The sequence below is a fragment of the Thamnophis sirtalis genome, unplaced genomic scaffold, assembly GCF_051295495.1.
Source record: "Thamnophis sirtalis isolate CommonGarterSnake01/CBP01778 unplaced genomic scaffold, rThaSir2_p1.2 scaffold_3, whole genome shotgun sequence".
Lineage (NCBI taxonomy): Eukaryota > Metazoa > Chordata > Lepidosauria > Squamata > Natricidae > Thamnophis > Thamnophis sirtalis.
The window spans coordinates 60,235,074-60,257,263 of record NW_028261383.1 but is presented as its reverse complement, the minus strand read 5'-3'; the positions used below and the strand labels follow the sequence as shown (position 1 = coordinate 60,257,263).

The 22,190-nt window shown below is 38.7% G+C and overlaps 1 protein-coding gene across 2 annotated transcripts; it reads right to left on the bottom strand.

Moving 5' to 3' along the window:
• Positions 1–258: 258 nt before the first annotated feature.
• On the bottom strand, positions 259–21,606 carry XPC (XPC complex subunit, DNA damage recognition and repair factor). 2 transcript variants are annotated; one of them, XM_087708952.1, is made up of 16 exons: positions 21,187–21,604; positions 20,016–20,208; positions 18,126–18,241; positions 15,694–15,808; positions 13,882–13,966; positions 11,525–11,682; positions 11,171–11,285; positions 9,584–9,673; positions 7,539–8,438; positions 6,767–6,927; positions 5,803–5,884; positions 5,133–5,267; positions 4,855–5,024; positions 3,511–3,604; positions 2,309–2,398; positions 259–1,574 (listed from the first exon to the last, which is right to left on the bottom strand). In XM_087708952.1, exons 1-16 carry the CDS (start codon positions 21,305–21,307, stop codon positions 1,365–1,367), a joined length of 2,835 nt encoding a protein of 944 aa, XP_087565078.1. In that variant the 5' UTR covers positions 21,308–21,604; the 3' UTR covers positions 259–1,364. The 2 variants fall into 2 exon arrangements, with proteins under 2 accessions (XP_087565078.1, XP_087565079.1); XM_087708953.1 differs by lacking the exons at positions 259–1,574; positions 2,309–2,398 and having other exon boundaries at positions 3,511–3,599; positions 21,187–21,606.
• Positions 21,607–22,190: the final 584 nt, after the last annotated feature.

Below are 22,190 nucleotides of genomic sequence, written 5' to 3'. Positions count from 1 at the left end.
ACTCCCAGAATTCCTCCTCTCGCTCTTCATCTTGATGATGTGTAGACGAGTGGGGGGAGGGAGCTGGAACTGGTTCTAAACGGCACTGTACATTTGTGGAACCTCTTCTATAGAAGAGGTTAGAACTGGCAGGAACCAACCCCTGGTAGGGAGACACTGGAAGGCTTGTATATTCATTTTCCAAGTGAATATCTATGTTGCTCCTGTGGGATGAGAATCTAATAATTCTGAATATGCAAATAATGTTAGAAAAAGGACTGGTGCTCAGGACTTAAGTTTTTATTTTTTACCCAAGATTCAGTATATTTTTTATCTGAATATATTTAAAGTTCTGGTCCAAATTAATTCTGGTCAAGTCAAGTAGATTAAGTTCATTATGACAGAATATAAACCAAACAATGTGCTTCTAAAATTGCTTTGAGTAAGACAACTGCTATAGTTATTACTTCTTTTGTACAAAAAAGTGTGCATAGGTAAAATATTCAAAATAGCACATTACGCAATTAAGTAATTGGACATGACTGAACATGTGGCAGACTGCAAGCTATTTTTGTAATAAGCCCTTCAGAGTGCACCATTCAGAATGTCCAAAACTGGAATCTGTCATGATCAATATACTAAGAGGTGATACTCAGTTTTCTTGACGATATAGAAGAGGAAAAGGAATAAATCCAGCTCAGCTAAAAACTAAGTATCTTCTGCTCAAATGTCTTACCTATGCCCATTAATTATACTAGCTTACTGTTCACATTGATTTCCTTTGTAAAGCTGAACAGAAGCTGTTAAAGTTATAGACAGTTCCTATCAATTCCCTCACTTATTCCCACCAGACTTTTTTTTTACATATATAATACAACTTAAGCCCAGCTTTACTATTGCAACATGTATGTTGAGTACACATACATGTATATGAGTACATCTATATGCACATGTTTCTTTCATAACTCTTTCTAGAAGCTCATGTGTCTAGCTTGTTAACAACTTTGCAATAAAATAATGCAAAATTTCCAAAACAAGGAATGTATTTGCAGGTATTAAGATCTGGCATTGGAAGGTACTTTGCTCCAACATCAATGTTCTTGCTTTACCTATCAGCAGCATCTTAAAGAAAATGTATCTATCAAGAATCTAGGAAAAGTAGCTGCCACCGGCCAATATAAAGTTATAGTAGTCATCCAGCAATGAATCCAGATGAATTTTCCTGCTTCAAGTCCTATAAACATCTAGGAATGCAATATTGGGAAAACAGGTTGGAAGTTTCCTGAGTTGTTTTAACTGTTCCTGCTGGCAGGAAAGGTTCAGTATGAATGTACACTCGAGGGACATAAAATCAAAAGAATCTAAGCCAGTTCCAAAACTCCTTGTCACAATTTCTCAAACGGGAACAAATATTTTGCTTCTCCTTTTTTTTCTCTCTTGTTCTTTTTGGTTGTTTTTCCTTTCCCACTCTGCTCCTCAGCTTGTCGATTTTGGGGCCAAGAAACAGCTACATCTTCAGCAGGTGTTTCTGAGTATGGTCCTTCTTCATCAGATGACAAATCAGACTCCCCTTCCATCATGGCTCTTGTCTCATTCTGGAAGAGAAAGAGTTAGAACAATACACTGATGCTGTGGAAGAATTCTCCTTCCATTGCAACAAAACTAGTAATTGACATTACAAATGCTGTATAAATCCAAATATACAGAATTTGTTTTCAGATTTTAACAATCCTCCTGCATCCAAGGGAAAAAAAATCAGCAGAATGCAAACTCTGCATTCTACATTTGCACAGAATGAAAAATATGATACATGAAATGCTAGGAAAAAAGAGAACTATTTTTTCTATTATTTTAGTCCCAAAGAATTCACTGTCTGAAATGGATGACCATACTTTTTCAATAAATAATATGATTGATTGTCAAAAGCTACTTAGCATTATCATAATATAATCCTGTTGATATTCATACTGTTGACAGAATTTATAATTGAACCCACTGTTAAGCAAACCTACAATCCTATTCAAGTATACTCTGAAAGCCCAATTATCCCTTTCTTTCAGATAACTTCACATAAGCAAACAAAACATTCAATTTAAAAATTAATGCATCAAGAAATAATGCCATTACTTGTCATTTCAAAAGTAATAAAAATGTATTGTTTCTATGCAGAAAGTACTTGTTCAAATGCAAAGTATGTTTATATCTTCAATGTTAAGAAATCTGTATTAACATTTTGTTCTTTCTCCAATCTGGGCACCAACTCCAGTGTCCAGACGGCCTCAAATAACTTCAGATTTGTGATCCATATATTACACAAATGTTTTGTTACCTTGGTAGAATAGCGCTTCTTTAATCTCTCCTTGATCAGAAGTCCCTTCACCAGCAGTTTCCAATTTCCCAGCACTCTCTTCTCCCGCTTCTGTTTTTAAAGTTTACCCAGAATTAAAACCAAAGGGCACATAATTAACAGTGCAGTTGGCAAAGTAGCATCTCTGCACATTACAGTATTGAAATGTCTTTGAATATTAGTAGCTCCTGTTGGTAGTTATGTTGTTGGTTTGAGCTCTGAGCTTGGCAATTTGATTGCAAACATTTCGTCCCCATTCGAGGAGACATCTTCAGTTGCTTTGGATTGACTGTCAGAACACTGGCCTTTAAACACCTTTTTGAGTCCTGGTCTGATTTCGGGTTGTGTGATTGATTGGGTGTAGTTGCTGAATCATAGTCCTTGGTTTTACGTACCGTCTGTGTGATTTAAATTAGTGCTGGTGTTGTTGTTCGGATGTCTTCTGAAGATGTCATGACATCATTAGAGGACATCCAAATGACATCATCAGAAGACATCCAAACACCACCAGCATTAATTTACATCACATAGACAGTACTTAAAAACAAGGACTATGACTCAGCAACTACACCCAGTCAATCACACAACCCGAAATCAGACCAGAACTCAGAAAGGTATTAGGCCAGTGGTTCCCAAGACAAGCACAATCCAAAGCACACTGAAGATGTCTCCTCAAATGGGGATGAAATGTTTGCAACCAAATCGCCAAGCTTCAAATCAACAAAGTAACCTTACAGTATCTGTGGCAGCATCTATGGGAATACAAAATTACATCAAAATTTCATAAAATAATCTTCTGAGCCTTCTTGAGGAAGAAGGGAGGAATTCTACATGCACAGGGTAAGAGGTGGTAAACAGAGAAATGTTGCAAAGACTGAATCATTGAGGACAGCCTTATAAGAGACTTATAAGATTGGGTGGCTGTCAAAATTGAAATGGTAAATTATATAAATTTATTATGCTTTCCAGCTGAGCTGGAACAACTCCCTTAGTTCTAAATCATTGTAATCCTTACACATTTGAAGGACACCAGGCTAGAAAATGCTATCAAAAGCTGCAGAAGTATTAACTGTCTACCAGATCTGTATTTAAATGCACCATTAATTTAGCTTGGTAATGCTGCTGACTGTTAACAATTCACCGCTCTCCCCTCACATTAATAAAGATTTCAAAATGATTCCCACCTCTTTTTCCTTCTTTTCCCTTTCTGACTCTTCGTTCTCCCAGGCTGCAACAAGCACTTCTTTGTACTCTTCACAGATTACATAGCCTTCTGTGCTGTGAAAAGGATGCAGGTTGTCATTTGGAACAAAACACAATTCAGGGATTTGTGTTTATATGGACTTAGGGCTGGGCAACAACTTTTGGCCTTTCAAATGTTGCTGGATTCCAATTTATCCTTGGATGGGTAGCAGTGAGAGATGCTGAGACTTACATTTCAACATCTGGATGGCTCAAAATTCCCCATCCCTCAAATAGATTAAATATCAGTCCATTCAATAACATTTGGAAAACTAGATGAAAAGTACCCAGGAACTTTTGAAGGGATGTAACTGTATTCATAAATGAGTAGCTAACAAAGCTAGGAGGGAATGTTAACTGCTTTAGCATCCTCACCTGAATGATACAGATATAAAAATATTAAATAAGCAGAGGTAAAAGAGAAACACACTCTACATGGGGCTGCCCTTGAAGAGCATCTGGAAGCTCCAGTTGGTGCAAAATCCAGTGGCCCACATGGTTTTGTGCACATGTATCACCTCTCCTGCGGGAGCTGCATTGTCTGCCGATTTGGTTCCCGGTGCAATTTGAGGTTGGTTGTCACCTCTAAAGTCCTTCATGGCTTATCTTATCATGGCTCAGGTTATCTGATAGACCGTCACTTGCCAGTCACATCCACCTGACCTATCAGAGCAGGGAGGCAGGGAATGTTGCGGGTCCCATCCCCAAGGGAGATACACCTGGTGGAACCCAGAAGAAGGGCCTTCCCCCTGGTGGCTCCTTCTCTCTAGAACATCATTTCCCCAGAGATTAGAATGGCCCCACTCTAATACTCTTCTGGAAGACGCTGAAGACTTAGTTCTACCAGTGGGCCTGGGGAACCCAGAGCAGGATGGAGCCCATTATATGGCTCGTGTGTTCTGCTGTTACTGGGGCAGGGGATGATTTTATTATTTGATTCTTTTTATTAATTTTATTGTTTTAAACATGGTTAGCCACCTTGAGTTGCCATGGGCAAATAGGTGCAATATAAATTCAATGAATGAATGAATGAAGAAATAAAAACCAGGTTAATCCACCTTTGTGAAAGTGGATGGTAAGGAAGGGAGCAAGTGCTGAGCTCTTACTATTTCGGATTCAGCAACTAAGTTGTTAATTCTGCTTTTCTGTAATATTATCCCTAACCATGTATGCTAAGTAAATCCAACACAACTCAACTGTATTACTAAGTAGCACAAAGGACCATTGTATATCCTAGTAAAACCAGATAGTAAGTGACCAGATAGTAAATGACTATTATGACTTACACAGGATGAGAGTAACCACCATGAAAATCAAATCCTGTAACAGCTGGAACACAGTCAATATCTAGTTTACGGGCCACTCTATGAAGGCTAGGAAGATTTAGCTGCACACAGCCTATTGGTAACATGCAGGGTTGGAAGAGATAGACATTCCCAAACTCATTCCGAGGAACCTAAAAGAGAAGTGGAATGGGAAAAAAAATGGAACAACTTATACTGAAATAAACTCTGTGGAAGAATAGAGCTTAAAACCTACCCAATCTACCTAATTGCCAGCTTACCCTTCCATCAACAGCCAGAGGTGGCTGGTATTTCTCAGTCTGCCAGAGACCAAACAATGGCAAATCCATTTTGTCCCGATTTGCAGGTTCTGCCATTCGTGCTTTTCTCGCTTGGTTGGAAAAACCTTTCACCATCTGTGCTAACACAATGAGTTTAGAGTGGCGTCATCATTCTTTCTTGCTCATAATTCTCAAAGCAATGATCACAGCCTCTTCCACAGGGAGAAACATGTAGGAGTTGGCTATGTGCATCAGGAGTTTGTCCATCTCCTTAAGAGTAAGAAGGACTTAAATTTCCAACATCCCCCTCGCAGAATTTGTCCATAAAAATCCATTAAACCAGAATAGGTAGTGTTGAGACTGTCAGTACTAGTAAATCTGTAAACCCTTCTTACTCTGGTCTACCTTTTGGTCTGAACAACCATGCCTCTAATGGCAACAACAGTAGAATAAAACTATCACTCTTCCATCCCACCTGTTGGAATTGTGTAGTATCTGCTGTAGTTAGCCACAAAAAAAGCAAAACACAGATGACAGGCAAAAAAATATGCTTTAATCTGACTCCAAAGAACTTTAAAAAAAGTTATTCAGCTTCAAAAGTTTTATATATAAATATTTCCTGACACAAATTTTGACATTAGCCTGAAAAATATTGTTGCTGTCACTCTACCTTATAAGGCACTTCTCCAATCCTCACCACTCGAGCTTGTTTCAACCAGGTGTCTTTGGAGTGCAAGGTGTGGATACAGTCTCTGAAATTAGTCAAATACCATTCTTGGTAAATAATATAGCTACATATAGGTAATATTCACAATGAACTATGTATTAGATAATATACAATAAAGAACAATATACAAAATGGCTCACTTTCCTCTCAATGCTTACTTGCAAGAAATCCCCATACTGTGTTTAATGCAGGGATGGGAAAGACTGGGAAAAAATAAGCATTGGTTAGATCAGTGCTTCTCAACCTTGGCCCACCTGAAGATGCGTGGACATCAACTCCCAGAATTCCCCAGCCAGCTCTTCAGGTGACCAAGATTGACCAAGATTGAGAAACACTGGGTTAGGTGGACTTTTCAAGCAGAAAAACAGGTTTCATGGATACATTCTGAGTAGCCCATCTACCTCTAGTATCCAACTCAAATCTTGTTGGGGGGGGGGGGGGGGGAGAAAAAAACAGATTCATTTTAGGAGGGAAAAGCCAAGGGATGAAAGAGATACTGGCCTCGTACCCACAAACACCAGATCTGTCCTTCCAATGTAACTTGTATAAACAAGCTATGGCTTTTAGTGATGGACAGCCAAGGCCCTCTTGGGCCTCAAACAGTCAACACAGATCTTACTTTTTTCAATGAAACTGAGCAGATGGAAATTTCTCTTGTGCTGAACTGCACACTTGAAGTTCAGTCAAGTTTGGGAATAAGCATCCCTTGCCAAGTTAGAGAAGTCAACTCTAAGTACCTTGATAAATGAGTAACATTCATTTGTGGGGGAGTGCAAATATGGATCCTTGTTTAAATGTTCAAAATAAGTAGCAGTAAGGTATTGCTAGTGGGACACTGTGATGATCCCAGACCAGTGTACCAGATGAAGCCTTGTTTCATGGCATACACACCTGAGAAATATCTCACCTGGAGTAGACAGCCTCCCCTCGGCAATATCCTAGAATTGCAGCTGTCTCAGGATATATGGCCTCATACTTAAGGAGATGCCTCTTCAAGGCATAAAGCGGATGATTCTTGTATTCACTGACGGATTGTGGCAAAGGCTGATCTTGAAGTTTAGCTACAAACTGGGAATCATGTTATTACCAGTAGAATATAGAGGCAACCAATTACACATATATTATTCAACTTTTGGAAGACTAGACAAAATATTGAGTCCTGGTATATTAACCTTGCTTTGCATTTAAATAACTACCAGTATTATAGACATTGTCTAAGCATCATGGCAACCCTACTTTTCCCGTAAGGGATTTTCACTGTGTTGAATATTCTGGAAAGTACAGTAAGGAGTTTTGGTTCAAACAAGTATGAGAGGCCAAGTCAGCTAAAACTATTTCTGGTATGAACTTGCCCAAGTATGGATATACCTTTTTCTATGTGGTTTCAGACTATAGACTGGTCTCCCTAAATATGTGCACAAGCTCTGCTATCATTCAGCCAAGAAATGGCTTGAATAGAAACTAAATAAAAGCACACAACATCTGAGCTAGTGGATAAACCAAGAGGAACAGATTAGTTAAGATCTTAGATGAAAAGCAGACCAAGATAAAAGGAGAGAGCTCCATGTTTTTGCAACCTAAGGATCTAAACCTATTAGAAAAAGATAAAGAATATTTGAGTCCTTCTGGGTGTAATTTTGATTACTGGGGGAAAAAGCCTCCCGTTCCATTTTATTTACCTCTCTTTCTTCTTTAGCATCTCGTTCCACAAAAGAACTTTTGTACGGCTCCAAGGTATCTTCCCACCACTGGGCATCCACACGATACTTCCTCGTTGCAGTCATCCATGCTGGGTCGTATCTCTGTGTTACATCTTTTACAAATCCACTGTTGTCAATGCCAATGATGTAAGACACTGGCTTTGAGGCGTACTTGAAACATTCCAGAGGGTGTCCAACATTGCCATGCATGCAATCCACACATATCCACCGGTCTTCTCGTTCAAGAAAAACCTCTACCCAATAGTCCGTGCCTCTGGATACAACTGACCTCTGCTCTTTTTCTTCATCACTAGAAATTATTTTGTTTTTCTTCTTGGATGAATTTGAAGAACATGGACTGACCGTTTTGTCTACCAAACTACCAATTATCTCTGAGTCCTTGTCTCTTTTTGAGACAGAAGGCACGGATTGTTGCCTGTTGACAACTGCTTTTGCTTTCAGGGTCCCTGGCGTTGTTTTAGGGGTTCCTAGTGGTGACTTCAGTTTTTTGGGGGGAATTTCAAAATCCTCATCAGATATGCTGCCATCATCATTTTCCTCTGTAGGACAGAATTCAGAATCATTATCCTCACTGTCTCCACTTTCTTCTTTATAGGACACTTTAGATGCCACTTGCCGTCGTCGGTCATTTTTAGGCCTTCCTAGCCCTTGTTCCGCCCTCAAGCTCCTCTCATCATTCTCAGATTTTATATTTTTCTGAATATCTTCCTGTGCTGAAGATTTCTTTCTCAGCCTTTTGGCCCTGGAGAGGCTTGTCTTCTTAGCAGTATCTGCTTTTGTGCATTGTCTTGAGCTTTTGGCAGAATTGGGCAATGTCCCAGAAGCTACCAAAGGAGAGCTTTTCTTGGAGGATTTTCCCTGAAACAAATATGAAGGAGAGAGAAAGATTTTGAGAGGCAAAAGCAGAACAAAAAAAAATATGGATAGCTGTACTGAATTAAAATTCAAGTTGTTGACTTTAGAAAATGACCTGCTCTTAGATTAGAATGGAACAGAATAACAGAATTGGAAGGGACCTTGGAGATCTTCTAGTCCAACCCCCTGCTTAGAAGGAAACCCTGCTTTAGAACATTTGTCTGCTTCAGACAAATGGTTATCCAACATCTTCCTACAAACTTCCAGTGTTGGAGAATTCAACTTCTGGAGGCAAGTTGTTCCACTGATTAATTGTTCTAACTGACAGGAAATGTCTCTCCTCAGTTCTAAGTTGCTTCTTTCCTTGATTAGTTTCCACCCTTTGCTTCTTATTCTACCCTCAAGTGGCTTGGAGAATAGCCTGACTCCCTCTTATTTGTGGCAACCCTTGAGATATTGGCACTGCTATCATGTCACCCCTAGTCTTTCTTTTCATGAAACTAGATACACCCAGTTCCTGCAGCCGTTCTTTATATGTTTTAGCCTCCAGTCCCCTAATCATCTTTGTTGCTCTTATATTGGCTATTCACTTATTACAACCCAACATGAATTCCAATGCATCGGTGGAGATGCCAGATCTGTGGATGGTGCCATTTCTTTCACTGGCACAGGGAGTCTGTGTAACAAAGTTCCACCATCACCATCCTTGATGATAAAGGCCTACAAAACTGGACACCCTCTTAGTTCTTTCTATCTCTTAATCATAAGCACTAGAAACACTATAGTCATAAATCAAGGATTTGATAATGTTTACCATTTGAAGAAATGACTAAGTACAATCTTATCCGACTTACAAACCATAGATAGTCTGGCCTACTCCATGAACTGTGGTTATCTCATTTTAAAATAAACTTAAATGCATATATTGGGGTGGGCACACCTGAAATTTTCCTTTATTCCCAGAATAATAAGAAATTAATAAAGACATGAAGAAATTAAGGAAAACAAACCAAAGCCCACCCATAAACATAAGCAAAAATATTAAAAATAGACACCAAACAGATTTATTACAAAGTAAGTCTCAGGTTGTTTGCGAAGGACCTGCTCCTGGAAAAAAACCCAGATAGCAACAATTTTGCCCTACTTACCTTCCCCGATGGCTCTTTGAGAGGAATGGGTTGTAAAGACAATACAAGTCGGCACATTAGATGCAGAGCTCGAAGAATAAGTAAAAATATCTATTAGGGAAAAAAAGTTTGGAATCTGATTTTTGTACCTCTCCTCTCCTTGTTAACACTGTTTGCCCACAGGACAATTGCTGCAAACATTTTAAATCAAACAAATATATAATTTGTATATAATATGTAAAGCAGGTTCCCCTCCCCTACAATTATAACAATTGAAGCCTTAATCTTTTTTCCTAGTGCCATGAATGCTAACTGCCAAATGTGTGTGTATTTGTGTATGTGTGTATACAGCGTGACCCGTCAAAAGGGCGAAAGACAAAATCGTGCCCGACTAAACCGTGTCGCTGACGTCATCAACGCGGTGACAACAGACAGCGCGGAGAAAGAAGGGCGCTTTAAATAGCGTGTTGAAAGAAAGCCGATTCAACTTAAGGTAACGGTTAGGTTTAGGTTTAGGGTTAGGGTTAGGGTTAGGTTTAGGGTTAGGTTTAGGGTTAGGTTAAGGGTTAGGTTTAGGGTTAGGTTAAGGGTTAGGGTTAGGGTTAGGGTTAGGTTAAGGGTTAGGGTTAGGGTTAGGTTAAGGGTTAGGATTAGGTTTAGGGTTAGGGTTAGGTTAAGGGTTAGGGTTAGGTTTAGGTTTAGGGGGGTTAGGTTTAGGGGTTAAGTTTAGGTTAGGGTTTACAGCGTGCTTCTGTTTCCGCGCTGTTGTTGCCCTGTTGATGACATCAGCGACACGGTTTAGTCGGGCGCGGTTTTGTCGTTCGCCCTTTTGTCGGTGAACCTGTGTACAGGCATACACTCAGGTTCACACATGTATAATAATATAATAATATAATAATATAATAATATAATAATATAATAATATAATAATATAATAATATAATAATATAATAATATAATAATATAATAATATAATAATATAATAATATAATAATATAATAATATAATAATATAATAATATAATAATATAATAATATAATAATATAATAATATAATATTAATATAATATAATATTAATATAATAATATAATAGTTGGGAAGGACATTGGATGTCTTCTAGTCCAACCCCCTGCTTAGGCAGGAAACCCTACACCACTTCAAACAAATGACTATCCAACATCTTCTTAAAAACTTCCTGTGTTGGAGCATTCACAACTTCTGGAGAAAAGTTGTTCCACTGATTAATTGTTCTAACTGACATGAAATGTCTCTCCTCAGTTCTAAGTTGTTTCTTTCGTTGATTAGTTTCCACCCATTGCTTCTTGTCCAATCCTGAGGTACTTTGGAGAATAGCTTCGCTCCCTCTTGTTTGTGGCAGCTCCTGAGATATTATCTGATAAATTCCTTGTATGCTATACTCAGCATAAAAACAGAATTTCCAATGATGACATCAATGGCTAAAGGAGCAAGATGTGTATAGAAATCTCCAGAGGTCTGTCTTTCTTTTTGTATGTGAAAAATAGAACCTCTACCTCCCTTACTTTATCCTTATTATGATTACAACATAGCAGGAATCCAGCATGCTTTGGAAAGCCTTCTATCACTTACCTGCACCAGTTCCGCCTCATCTCGTGCAGCATAGACAGCAAAACGCCTCTCTATAGTCACCTGCCAATCTTCACTGTCAGAGAGCTGATTGTTAATAGTGAAAGTTGCAGAAAACCTTTATTTTAAAAACAAAAGAACCGTAATTTATTTATTTGCCCAGTCATTTATCTCTCCCATGGGAGCTGGAATAGACGGTAGGGAAGCTATCTCATTCTTACAGTTAAACTAAAAAGAAGACTCCATCACACTTACTTCCTTATTCTTGGACTAATCATAGTCACAGAAAGCCAGATGTTCCATTGTTGGACCCAAAATTCAATTAAAAAAGAAATGGAAAAGAAAAAAAACCCTTACCAATTCACAAGATTTGACAGAAACAGACGGTTGATGCGATCTACGGAGTCTTTGGTGAAGCAAATCGGAATGATAGAAAGGCCAATCGCTTGAAGATCTGGCTGAAGGCAGATCCTGTTCCTATGGAAACCATTGGCCAATAGGCACAATAAGTGAACCTATTGGGAAAAGGACATGGATTCTAAAGAAACAAGCAGCTTTAGGGTACATCAGAGATACTGAAGTGATTTTTACAATTCAAGGGACAGGCCAATATAGGCCAGATCCATTCAGTTGGGCCTAGCTCTGCTCCCCCCACACCTCCTCACTGGTTGACAGAAGACAGAGAAGCGACAAGAAATATACATTTTAAGCACCCAATCATCCATGCACTGTACTGGTTAATTCCTGTTAAAAAAATATCTTGTTCCATTCTTTAGTCTAGGCATCCATCATCATTTCATGAAACAAGACCCGCATTTGGGCTTTTGATGGTATGTTGAGGCTAACCTCTCCCAAAATAGGCAGGGGGAGGGCAAACAATAGATGTACACCTCAATTGTATACATAATTAATTAATTATCATAAGTAACATCATTACTCCTCATACATTTAACCATTTCTTCTTATCCCCTTTATATTAAATATTAGAATTGGATGGCAGCATTTGAAGAAGCTCCCAGGGCCAAGGTTTTGGGAACCTGGTGGTGGCTCTGAATTCTCACACTGCACATCCCTACTTTCCAAGACTGAGGAGAAGGGAGAAGAAGAGGAGGAAGAAAAAAGGACACAAAAATGATATTTAGGAAACCATTTGTAGAGTTACAGTTCTTTCATGACCAACTGGAGTAAATGTTTTGTTTTCAACCAAGGGGTGAAATAGCCTTATTTCTCTTCTCTCCTTGGATTATATACATTTATATTTTTATATCAATTTCATAAACTTCTAGTATGCATAGTAGATGGTAATTTAACCCTCAGCTCTTAGCTAATACATATTCCAGGAAAAAACCCACCTGTTAAGTTTGCAGTGTTATAGTATGCGCTGAGATCAAAAAAGGTTTTCCTGTGTTCTTCTAATTATATCATGATGTATTGTGAGAGACTACAGGAAGTTAATATTCTCTGCCTCAAGTGTTATGATGTTTCCAGTGTCACATAGCTGAATTTTAACTGAATATCAGTTTGACAGTTGGTTTCTTTTTGAGGCTGTATTTACATCTGTTAGTGTTTTAACTGCTAAGTTTATTTTTAAGATGCATGTGGCAGTTGAATTCAAAAATGTGGTTTTAAATTTGCATTTAGAAATCATATGCCACTCTGAGCAAAGCAGCTGTACTAAACAGTTTTTTCAAATAAAATTCAGTTTTATTACAAAATGTGTAAATGTAATTAATCCCTTGAGTTATGTTTATTGAGTGCTAACTTAAAATACTGTTATATACACAGGAACATTTTTTAAACTCCTTCCAAAATTCAGGATGCTATTTTCCCGGTAAAAATATATTGAATTACTTTTTGGACATTACTAACGCATATACAATAGATGTGTACTATTTATTTATTTGCATTCCCTCTTTATTATTTTTACAAATAACTCAAAGAGGCAAACATATCCAATACATCTTCCTCCTTCTATTTTCCCCACAACAACCCTATGAGGTGGGATGGGCTGAGAGAGAATGACAGTCTCAAAGTCACCCAGCTGTCTTTCATGGTTAAGGTGAGATTTTTAATCTCACGGTCTCTGCATTCTAGCCTAGTGCCTTAACCAGTAGACCAAACTGATTCTCTTATGTTCCTCTGTTAATGTTCCTCCAATAGTAAAAACTGCTCAAAACTGCTGAAATAGTTGTGAAACATTCATACAGCAATAAGATCACTTTTCAGAAATGTGATTATGCTGAGCATGGAAGATTACTGATCAGGAATATTTTAACGGCATACTTCATTGTAAGTCTTGCCTTGAGCTGGGGCTTGATTAGATAGCAATAGCAATAGCACTTAGACTTATCTACCACTTTACAGTGCTTTACAAACTTCTCTATGCAGTTTACAGAGTCAGCATATTGCCCCCAACAATCTGGGTCCTCATTTTACCCACCTCGGGAGGATGGAAGGCTGAGTCAACCTTGAGCCCGGTGAGATTCGATCTGCCAAACTGCTGGCAGCCGGCAGTCAGCAGAAGTAGCCTGGAGTACTGCATTCTAACCACTGCGTCACCATAGCACCACCGTTAGATGGTCCTAACTCTAAAGTACCTTCAAATTCAATTGGTTTAATTGCCAGGGTAAATTGATAAATGTCATAATTCAGATAATGAACTTTGCCCCTAGAAGTCTCCCAATTTTCTGACAACTTAACCCTGAAGTTCAAACCTTATGGGTATCTTCACGGACTTCTTTGCTGAAGCGTTTCACCATTCGACGGAGATATATCTCAAACTCAGCTTGCCGTTTCTCTCTGCAAGATTTCAGGTAAACCAAATCAGTGAGTTCTATTTAATTATTTTATTTACATCATGCCTTTATTATCTTTAGAAATAACTCAAGATGTCTTATACTTAATACTCCTTCCTCCTATTTTTTCCCATAACAACAATACTGTGAGTTTCTAGCTTAGTGTCTTAACCACCAGAGCAAACTGACTCTAAGTTATAATGACATATAGGATCTCTCTTTCAAAATAAGTGCCATTTTGTTGTTCCTGAAGCTCTTTCAAAAATGGTTGCTGGGAATCTTATCCACCAGAAATACATGAAAAGAACGAGAAAACCCCAGGAAAAATAAAAATCACAGTTCTGATTAAGTGCATAAAGCAGTTCTCTATTTCCTATAATTCTTTTAAAAGTGCACAGTCCCCACCCCTAATCTAGATTTTGAGCAGTCATTTATAGCAAGAAACTGCAAGGATAACTTAACGTATTACAATTTGTCAGAAGCTATACACCAGTGATGGCAAACTTTTTAGAGACCAAGGGCCCAAACTGCAACCCAAAACCCACTTATTTATCGCAAAGTGCCAACACGGCAATTTAACCTGAATAATGAGGTTTTACTACCTAAAATAATGATAAACAAGGCAGAGTTCAGCTAATTGTTCTAAGAAAAATGTGGTAAATGCACTTTTATGCCCCTTCATTTTTTTCTGCTTTTCAAATATTACATTTAGCAACAGTAAAAAAGAAAAACTTTTTAAATATTATTTCTCTCTTTCCTCCCCCCCTTTCTTCCCCTCCCTTTCTTTTTCTCCCTCCCTCCCTCTCTCCCCCCTGTGGGAGAAATGCGATGGAGCTGGGCTGGGGTGATGGCACACGTTCCCACAGAGAGGGCTCTGCACACAACCTCTGGCATGCGTGCCATAGGTTCGTCACCACTGCCATACACTATATGTGACTACTGGTTGTGTGAATTCCTTTCTTCTATTTGGCAATATGTAAATTGCTTCCTAATGACGTAGGAGTCAATTACAGATAGTCCTAGATTTACAATTGTCTGTTTAACAACACTTGGAAGTTACAACAGCTTTGGCAAAACCGACTTATGACCTCTCCTCAAAATAACAACCATCCCATCACTCTCATGATCACATGATCACCATTTGGGTGCTCGGCAACCATCTCGCATGTATAATTGTTGCATCATCTTGCATCCACATGATCATAATTTGTGACCTTCCCAGCTGGCTCCTGACAAGAAAAATCAATTGGGGAAGCCAAATTTGCTTAATGGCCACAGTAAAAATGGTTGTAAAATTTGGTCTTGCCATATGATGACTCGCTTAACAAATGCATCACTAAGCAACAAAAATTCCGATCCTAATTCTAGTCAAATGTCAAGACAATGCAAAGCAAAATATAACAAGGTATGGTTGTAATAGCCAAAAATAAGGACAACACAAAAAAAGTATCAATGAAGGTTACCAAAATCCTAAGCAAGAAGAACCAATTTTTCTTAATCTTAAAACTATGTAACACACAAGATTCATAATTATAAATAGCAAAGGTATTTACAAAACTTGGGGACCAAATTGGAAAAAGAGATCATAGCAAAATCTCAGAATATTTTTTATATAGACGCTTTCCCTCTAAAAGCCAAATTAATTGTGAAACCCTAAATATTTATAATTATTTTAAATTGATTGGCCTCCTAACTCCATTGGGACTCACCCCACATGCATGTCTAGCTTACCTTCTCTCTCTTTTCTTGGATTGTTCAGGTGTTTCAATTTCTATCTCAACAGTTGTGCTGGGAAGCTTTGGTGCCTTAACTTCTTTCAGCATCTCGATCTCAGGTTCACAAATTTCTGGAAACAAAGGTTTAAATCTAACCAATGTGTTTCAAACAGAATCGAACAGTTCCAGTTCAGGGCTGCTTCCCATATGGTTTCAATGTCAGAAAATTAAGATACACAAAGGCATAAGAATATGACAATTTATGAGTATTTCTGAATCACATGTTTTGGCAACAAGCTAAATAGTGTGTGCCTATCCATCTAACAAATATTTTGCCTATCAATCAGGCAAATATCACATTCTTTTATGAGTCACTCTTCCCCAACTAGGTGCTCTAATGGACACTACTGGCTTTGCTAGATGGAAGCTATATTTCCAACATATATGTAAGACATCAAATTGGAGAAGACATTTATAAATGTCTGTTATGGCACATAACCCATGTTACATTGGAAAACTAGTATTTAATGCATATATGAGCCAAGGTGGCACAGTGGTTAGAATGCAGTATTGCAGGCTAATTCTGCTGACTGCTGACTGCCAGCGGTTCAATTATCACCAGTTCAAGGTTGACTCAGCCTTCCATCCTTCCAAAGTTGGTAAAATGAGAACCCAGATTGTTGTGGGCAATATGCTGATGGGTAAACCACTTTCAGAGGGCTGTAAAGCACTGTGAAGCAGTACATAAGTCTAAGTGCTATTGCTATTTCCTTCTGTTCTAACACCAACCATGTCTAGCTCATAAAGAATCATTATTACATGAGGTAATCCTTTATTAAGCAACATTGTTCGGCATGAAAAATAATGATTATAGAAATGTTGTACGTAAAATATGGGTTCATCTTTCACTTATTTCTAGATTTCTAAGGATTTTTATGAGGAGAAACTAAAGCACAGTTCAGCATCAGAATGAACTTACTATAAGTAGTCCTTGATTTGTTTATTGTCTATTCAAAGTTGCAATAGCATGAAAATAGTGACTTATGACCAGTTCTTACAGTCACATGTGACTGTTGCAGCATCCCTTTGGTCATGTCATCAGAATTTGAGTGCTTGACAAATGACATTTATTTACAATAGTTGCATTCTCCCCGGGTCATGTGATCACCATTTGCGACCTTCCCAGCTGGCTTCTGTTAAGTCAATGGGGGAAGCCAAATTTGCTTGAGTCACTTAACTATGACAAAAAAGGTCATAAAATCAGATACGACTCGCTTAACAATCACCTTGCCTAGCAATGGAAATTCTGGTTTCAATTGTGGTCATAGATTAAGGACTACTTTGATGCATTTTTCATGCTTCCTCCCCTTTATATCATCTTTTTTCATTTTTAATTAATCAATTTATTGTACCATCTTAGATCGTATAAACTACAACTAGTGGAAACAAATCAAAAAATGGTTATTCTAAGGGGAAAAAATGGGTGGTGGAATCACTATGCAGATTGTCTTGAGCTCCTGAATAAAAGGTGGGATCTAAATTATTTTTATTTCTTTTTCACATTTTTTAACCGCCCATCTCTCGTAATTCTAAATTTAATAAAGAAAATTGCTTTAAAATTATTATTTAAAACAGTGCTATGTTTTCATTACTTGTAGCTAAGGATGATCTTTGTGAAAGAGAGGGTTGACATGCCAAATGAAAGTTTCAGCAACATCAACTTCCAGATAGTTCCTTCATCTGATTTGCAACTGGAGAAACAATATAGGTAAAGGTAAAGGTTCCCCTCGCACAAATGTGTACTCGTTCCTGACTCCAGGGGGCAGTGCTCATCTCCGTTTTAAAGTTGAAGAGCCAGCACTGTCCAAAGACGTCTCCGTGGTCATGTGGTCGGCATGACTAAATGCCGAAGGCGCACAGAACGCTGTTACCTTCCAACCAAAGGTGGTTCCTATTTTTCTACTTGCATTTTTTTTAATGTGCTTTCAAACTGCTAGGTTGACAGAAGCTGGGGCAAGTTAACGGGAGCTCACTCCATTACGTGGCACTAGGGATTCGAACTGCTGAACTGCTGACCTTTCTGATTGACAAGCTCAGTGTTTTAGTCACTAAAAACCTTTCTTCCAGATGTTGCAGAGTAACTAATTCAATAAGTAAATTATAGAGAACTATATTGTGGGATGCGATGGCGCATCCCACAATATAGTTCTCTATAGTTTACTTATTGAATTAGTTACTCTGCAACATCTGGAAGAAAGGGTTGGGTTTTTTTTGTTAAAAACAGTCAATCAGGCTCAGACAGGCATAAAAGAAACACAACATTCAATAGATCTGTGATAATCTTTGGATGGCTTCAGTATGAAAATAAGCATAAACTACAAGAAGCCAAAATAGCCATCAGTAAATGAGACAAATGGATCATATAGCAGAAAATGAAGAATGTGTTACCTTCCACATCTTCCCATTCTTCCTCACTTTCCTCATCCTCCTCTTCCTCTTTCTTTGTAATAATCAATTCTTTTTTTGCATTTGTTTTTTTCTTTAAAGGAGTTCTCTGCAAACCACTATTGAATTCAAAAAGAAATATACTATGATTTTTGTCTTGTCTCGTGTACTCTCCTTTGCTTTCCCTGATATGATTCACAGTTTAGACAACATAACAAAGTGCGTGTAACCAAAGCAAAAAATAAAAACCTCTAGATTCCTTATAGTGATTGCAAAATGGAAAAAGGTACAAAATTCAGATGAGATAGCTAATGCTTCAGGAGACATAAACTGACCTCCAAAGAATCTTCACAGGTTAAGTGGGAAGAAAACCGCATGAAATTTAATAGTTACAAATGCAGTATTCTACACTTAGGAAAAACAAACCTAATTCACAGGCATAAGATTAGGAGATATCTGCTTTGATAACATTTAGTGTGAAAAACCACTGCAGTTTCAACTTTGGCAAATAAAAGTTCCAATACAGGTAGTCCTCAACTTACAACAGTTCATTTAAAGACCACTCGAACTTACAACAGCTCTGAAAAAAGTTACTTATGACCATTTTTCAGTTATGACTGTAGCAGCATCCCTGTGGTCACATGATTTACATTCAGATGCTTGAGAACTGATTCATATTTATGATAGTTGCAGTGTCTGTGTCATGTGATCACCTTCTGCAAATGTCTGACAAGTGAAGTCAATGGAGCAGCCAGATTCATTTAACAAAGCTGTTACTAATTTAACAACTGCAGTGACTCACTTAACAAATGTGTCAAGAAAAGTCGTAAACTGGGACAAAACTCACTTCACAAACTTCTCACTTAACAACATACATTTTGGGCTCAATTGTGGTGGTTGAGGACTACCTGTATATTTTGCATATGTCAGAATCTGCTTTGAAGTACTCTGTTCAGTTCTGGATACATTTTAAGGGATTATTCTATTTTTTAGGGAAATTAGAATGGGAGAAAAGATGATAAGGTGATAAGAAATTATGTCTTATGAGGAGCAACTGAAGGGACTAGGTACATTAGTCCTGAAAAATGGCAACTGAGGGGGGGATGTAATGGCACTTTCCAAGTATTTGAAGAGATGCTATACCTCTTCAGAATATCAAGTGCTGTTTTATTATCTATCTTTCTAGCGGTCTATAATTCCAGAAAAAAATGAGATCCTGGTTACATTTTAGGCAACTTTTATGCCAAAAAAAAACAGTAAAAGCAGTTTAACAACAACAAAAACACACTGCTGGGGTCCTGTTTTCTATATTCAAGCAGAAACTAAAATTTATTCTGGATTCCCACACTAAGTAGAGGGTTGCACTAGGTATCCTTAATGGACTTTTAATTGACTCTTTCAATAGGGGACTGAAGGCTAAAACATATGAAAAACAGTCGCAGGAACTGGGTATGTCTAGTTTAAGGAAAAAAAGGACTAGGGGAGAGATAATAGCAGAGTTCCAGTATCTCAGGGGTTGCCACAAAGAAGAGGGAGTCAAACTATTCTCCAAAGCACCTGAGGGTAGGACAAGAAGCAATGGGTGGAAACTAACCAAGGAGAGAAGCAACTTAGAACTGAGAAGAAATTTCCTGACAGTTAGAACAATTAATCAGTGGAATAACTTGCCTCCAGAAGTTGTGAATGCTCCAACACTGGAAGTTTAAAGATGTTGGATAACCATTTGTCTGAAATGGTGTAGGGTTTCTTGCATGAGAACTAGAAGACCTCCAAGGTTCCTTCCAACTCTGTCATTCTATTCTATTCTAATTCTAATTCTAATTCTAATTCTAATTCTAATAATTTGTATGTATATATTGAAAATGTCTACCAAAAAACTTTAAAGTTGCTCACCTGCATTTCCCCGCTTTTGGAAGGAACCCCTGGCTTTCTATACTTCTATTCATTTCCTCCTTGACTTTGGATTTTGGTCTTTTTTCATTGGAATTTTTCTGAAGTGTCTGAGAGACTTGCTCCTTTTCTCTCTTTTTTCCAGATGACAATTTGGGCGTAGTTTTCTTCTCAGGTTTTGCATCTTCCAAATGATCTGTATCAAAAAATAGAGAAAATTGGGGGGGGGGGAAATTACTGGGGGGAAAGTAGATTATTGATTTTTAATGGAACATTTTTAAGCAAAAAGCTCACTCAATTTCCAATTACCTTTTCAAAATTAAACTGCAAGGTTTTGTAAACTATCTTAAAATGCTTCTGCTTAAGTGTGTAGACAAGCAGATATTTTTTATTCAATTCAATACACTCAGCATTATAAATGAACTTTAAAAATTTGTATTAGTGACAAAACCTTTCTTTTATTCTCCTTAAAGTTTACTGAATATCCTTGGGGCATTAACAAAACAAGGGCATCATAACTCAATAACCTAATCAGAAAGCTGTATCCCAGTCTGATAGAATAAAGAACTGAAGTCAGCCTTTGTTTTCACTCTTGGGGGGGGGGGGAGTAATTACACAAGGTCCTTTCCATGAAACATTTAGTATTTTCTAAACATATATTGGCGGACAAAGAACTGTGCACTTATGTAACTACAACAGTAACTACAAAGGAGAGCGCAATTCAAAGTGTGCTTTAATCACGTGACACAACTCGAGCTTCATTCACAACTTCATTGTGTACCCCACAGTACACTTTACTATCTGGGTTTATTGTGCATACCCCCAGAAAAGCCTCTTAAACATGGAACTGCAGAAACACTTATTTTAAGCGGGGGGGGGGGATTTAAAGGGGCTGAGCAACAGTACTGGGGAACTTTCTCTAACCATTTTTACATAAGGTGTTGCATAAGGGAGAATTCCGCCCGAAGCGATCCAAGTTGCTAACGCTGAGGAAGAGCAATGAAACTTACTATTCCATAAGAGACGAAAGAAAGCATGGAATCTGCCAGGAACAGCAGAAAAAAAAACTCCTTTAATTACACTTACTCCTTTCCAGGCTGTCCCCCCAGCTCCCCAACCATCACCCCCGATGCTCCCAGCCTACTCCTGCTCGAAATCTGACTTGTCTTTTTACCGTTTCGCTGCTCACAAGTTTTCAGACCCGAGGAAGAAGCGGAGGCGGCGGCTGGATCCTCTCCCTTGACTTTCTTGCAGGACCGCTGCACCTGCGAGACCCCTTTACGCTTCCCAACCATCCCGGCCGCTATTCCGCGACAGAAAACACCCCGACCCCACCAGGCGCGGCGGAGCCCCGAAGGAGAGAACAGCAATTAAGGAGGTAGAAACCGGGCGGCCTCCCGAAGATGCCAAAGAAGAGCGAAGCGTCGCTTTCGGGCTTAGTGCAGGGCGGCCGCGCCTCCTTATTCCCCGCTTCTCGCAGGAGGCAAGCAAGACAGAGAGCCACGCCGGGAGGCTCCCGGCTTGCCGTGGCGCCTCCTCCCTTGACGTCCCTTCCGTGCCGGCGGCTCCGGGGAAGCTGCGCCGGTGTGTGAATCGGTGTATTACTCCAGATCCAGCTGACTGGCTGCGCTTCGCGTAGAATAGAGTAGGATTCTTTACTGGCTAAGTATGATTGGACACACAAGGAATTTGTCTTTGGTTCATATGCTCTCAGTGTACATAAAAAGACAAGATACATTCATCAAGAATCATAAGGTGCAACCCTTAATGATAGTCATAGGGTACAAATATGCAATCAAATCATATTAGGAAACAATAAAAATCGTAAGGACAGAAGCAACAAAGCTACAGTCCTGCAGCCATAAGTGGGAGGAGATGGGTGATAGGAACGATGAGAAGACTAATAGTAATTGTAATGCAGCCTTAGTGAATGGTTTGACATTGGTGAGGGAATTATTTGTTTAGCAGAGCGATGGCGTTCCGGGTGGGGTGGGGTGGGGACTGTTTTTGTGTCTTTCCTTTGCAATCGGAGGAAGCTCCTTCAAGCTTATTTCTCGGCTCCCTCGAAGAGTAAAAGCGCTCACATTTCACGCCTGATGTATCAATATTCATTCAAATGGGGCGATTTTGAATCGGTTCAAACAAAGGGAGACCCGTTGAAGAACGGGCTGAGGAAAA

Bases quoted from the DNA above. Each gene is read 5' to 3' on its own strand.
- XPC (XM_087708952.1), bottom strand. From the start codon at position 21,307: ATGGTTGGGAAGCGTAAAGGGGTCTCGCAGGTGCAGCGGTCCTGCAAG. The intron at 20,209-21,186 runs GTAAAAAGACAA...TTTTTGATACAG, and splicing joins AACTTGTGAGCAGCGAAACG to ATCATTTGGAAGATGCAAAA. The intron at 8,439-9,583 runs GTAAGTAGGGCA...TATTTGTTTCAG, and splicing joins TCAAAGAGCCATCGGGGAAG to GGAAAATCCTCCAAGAAAAG.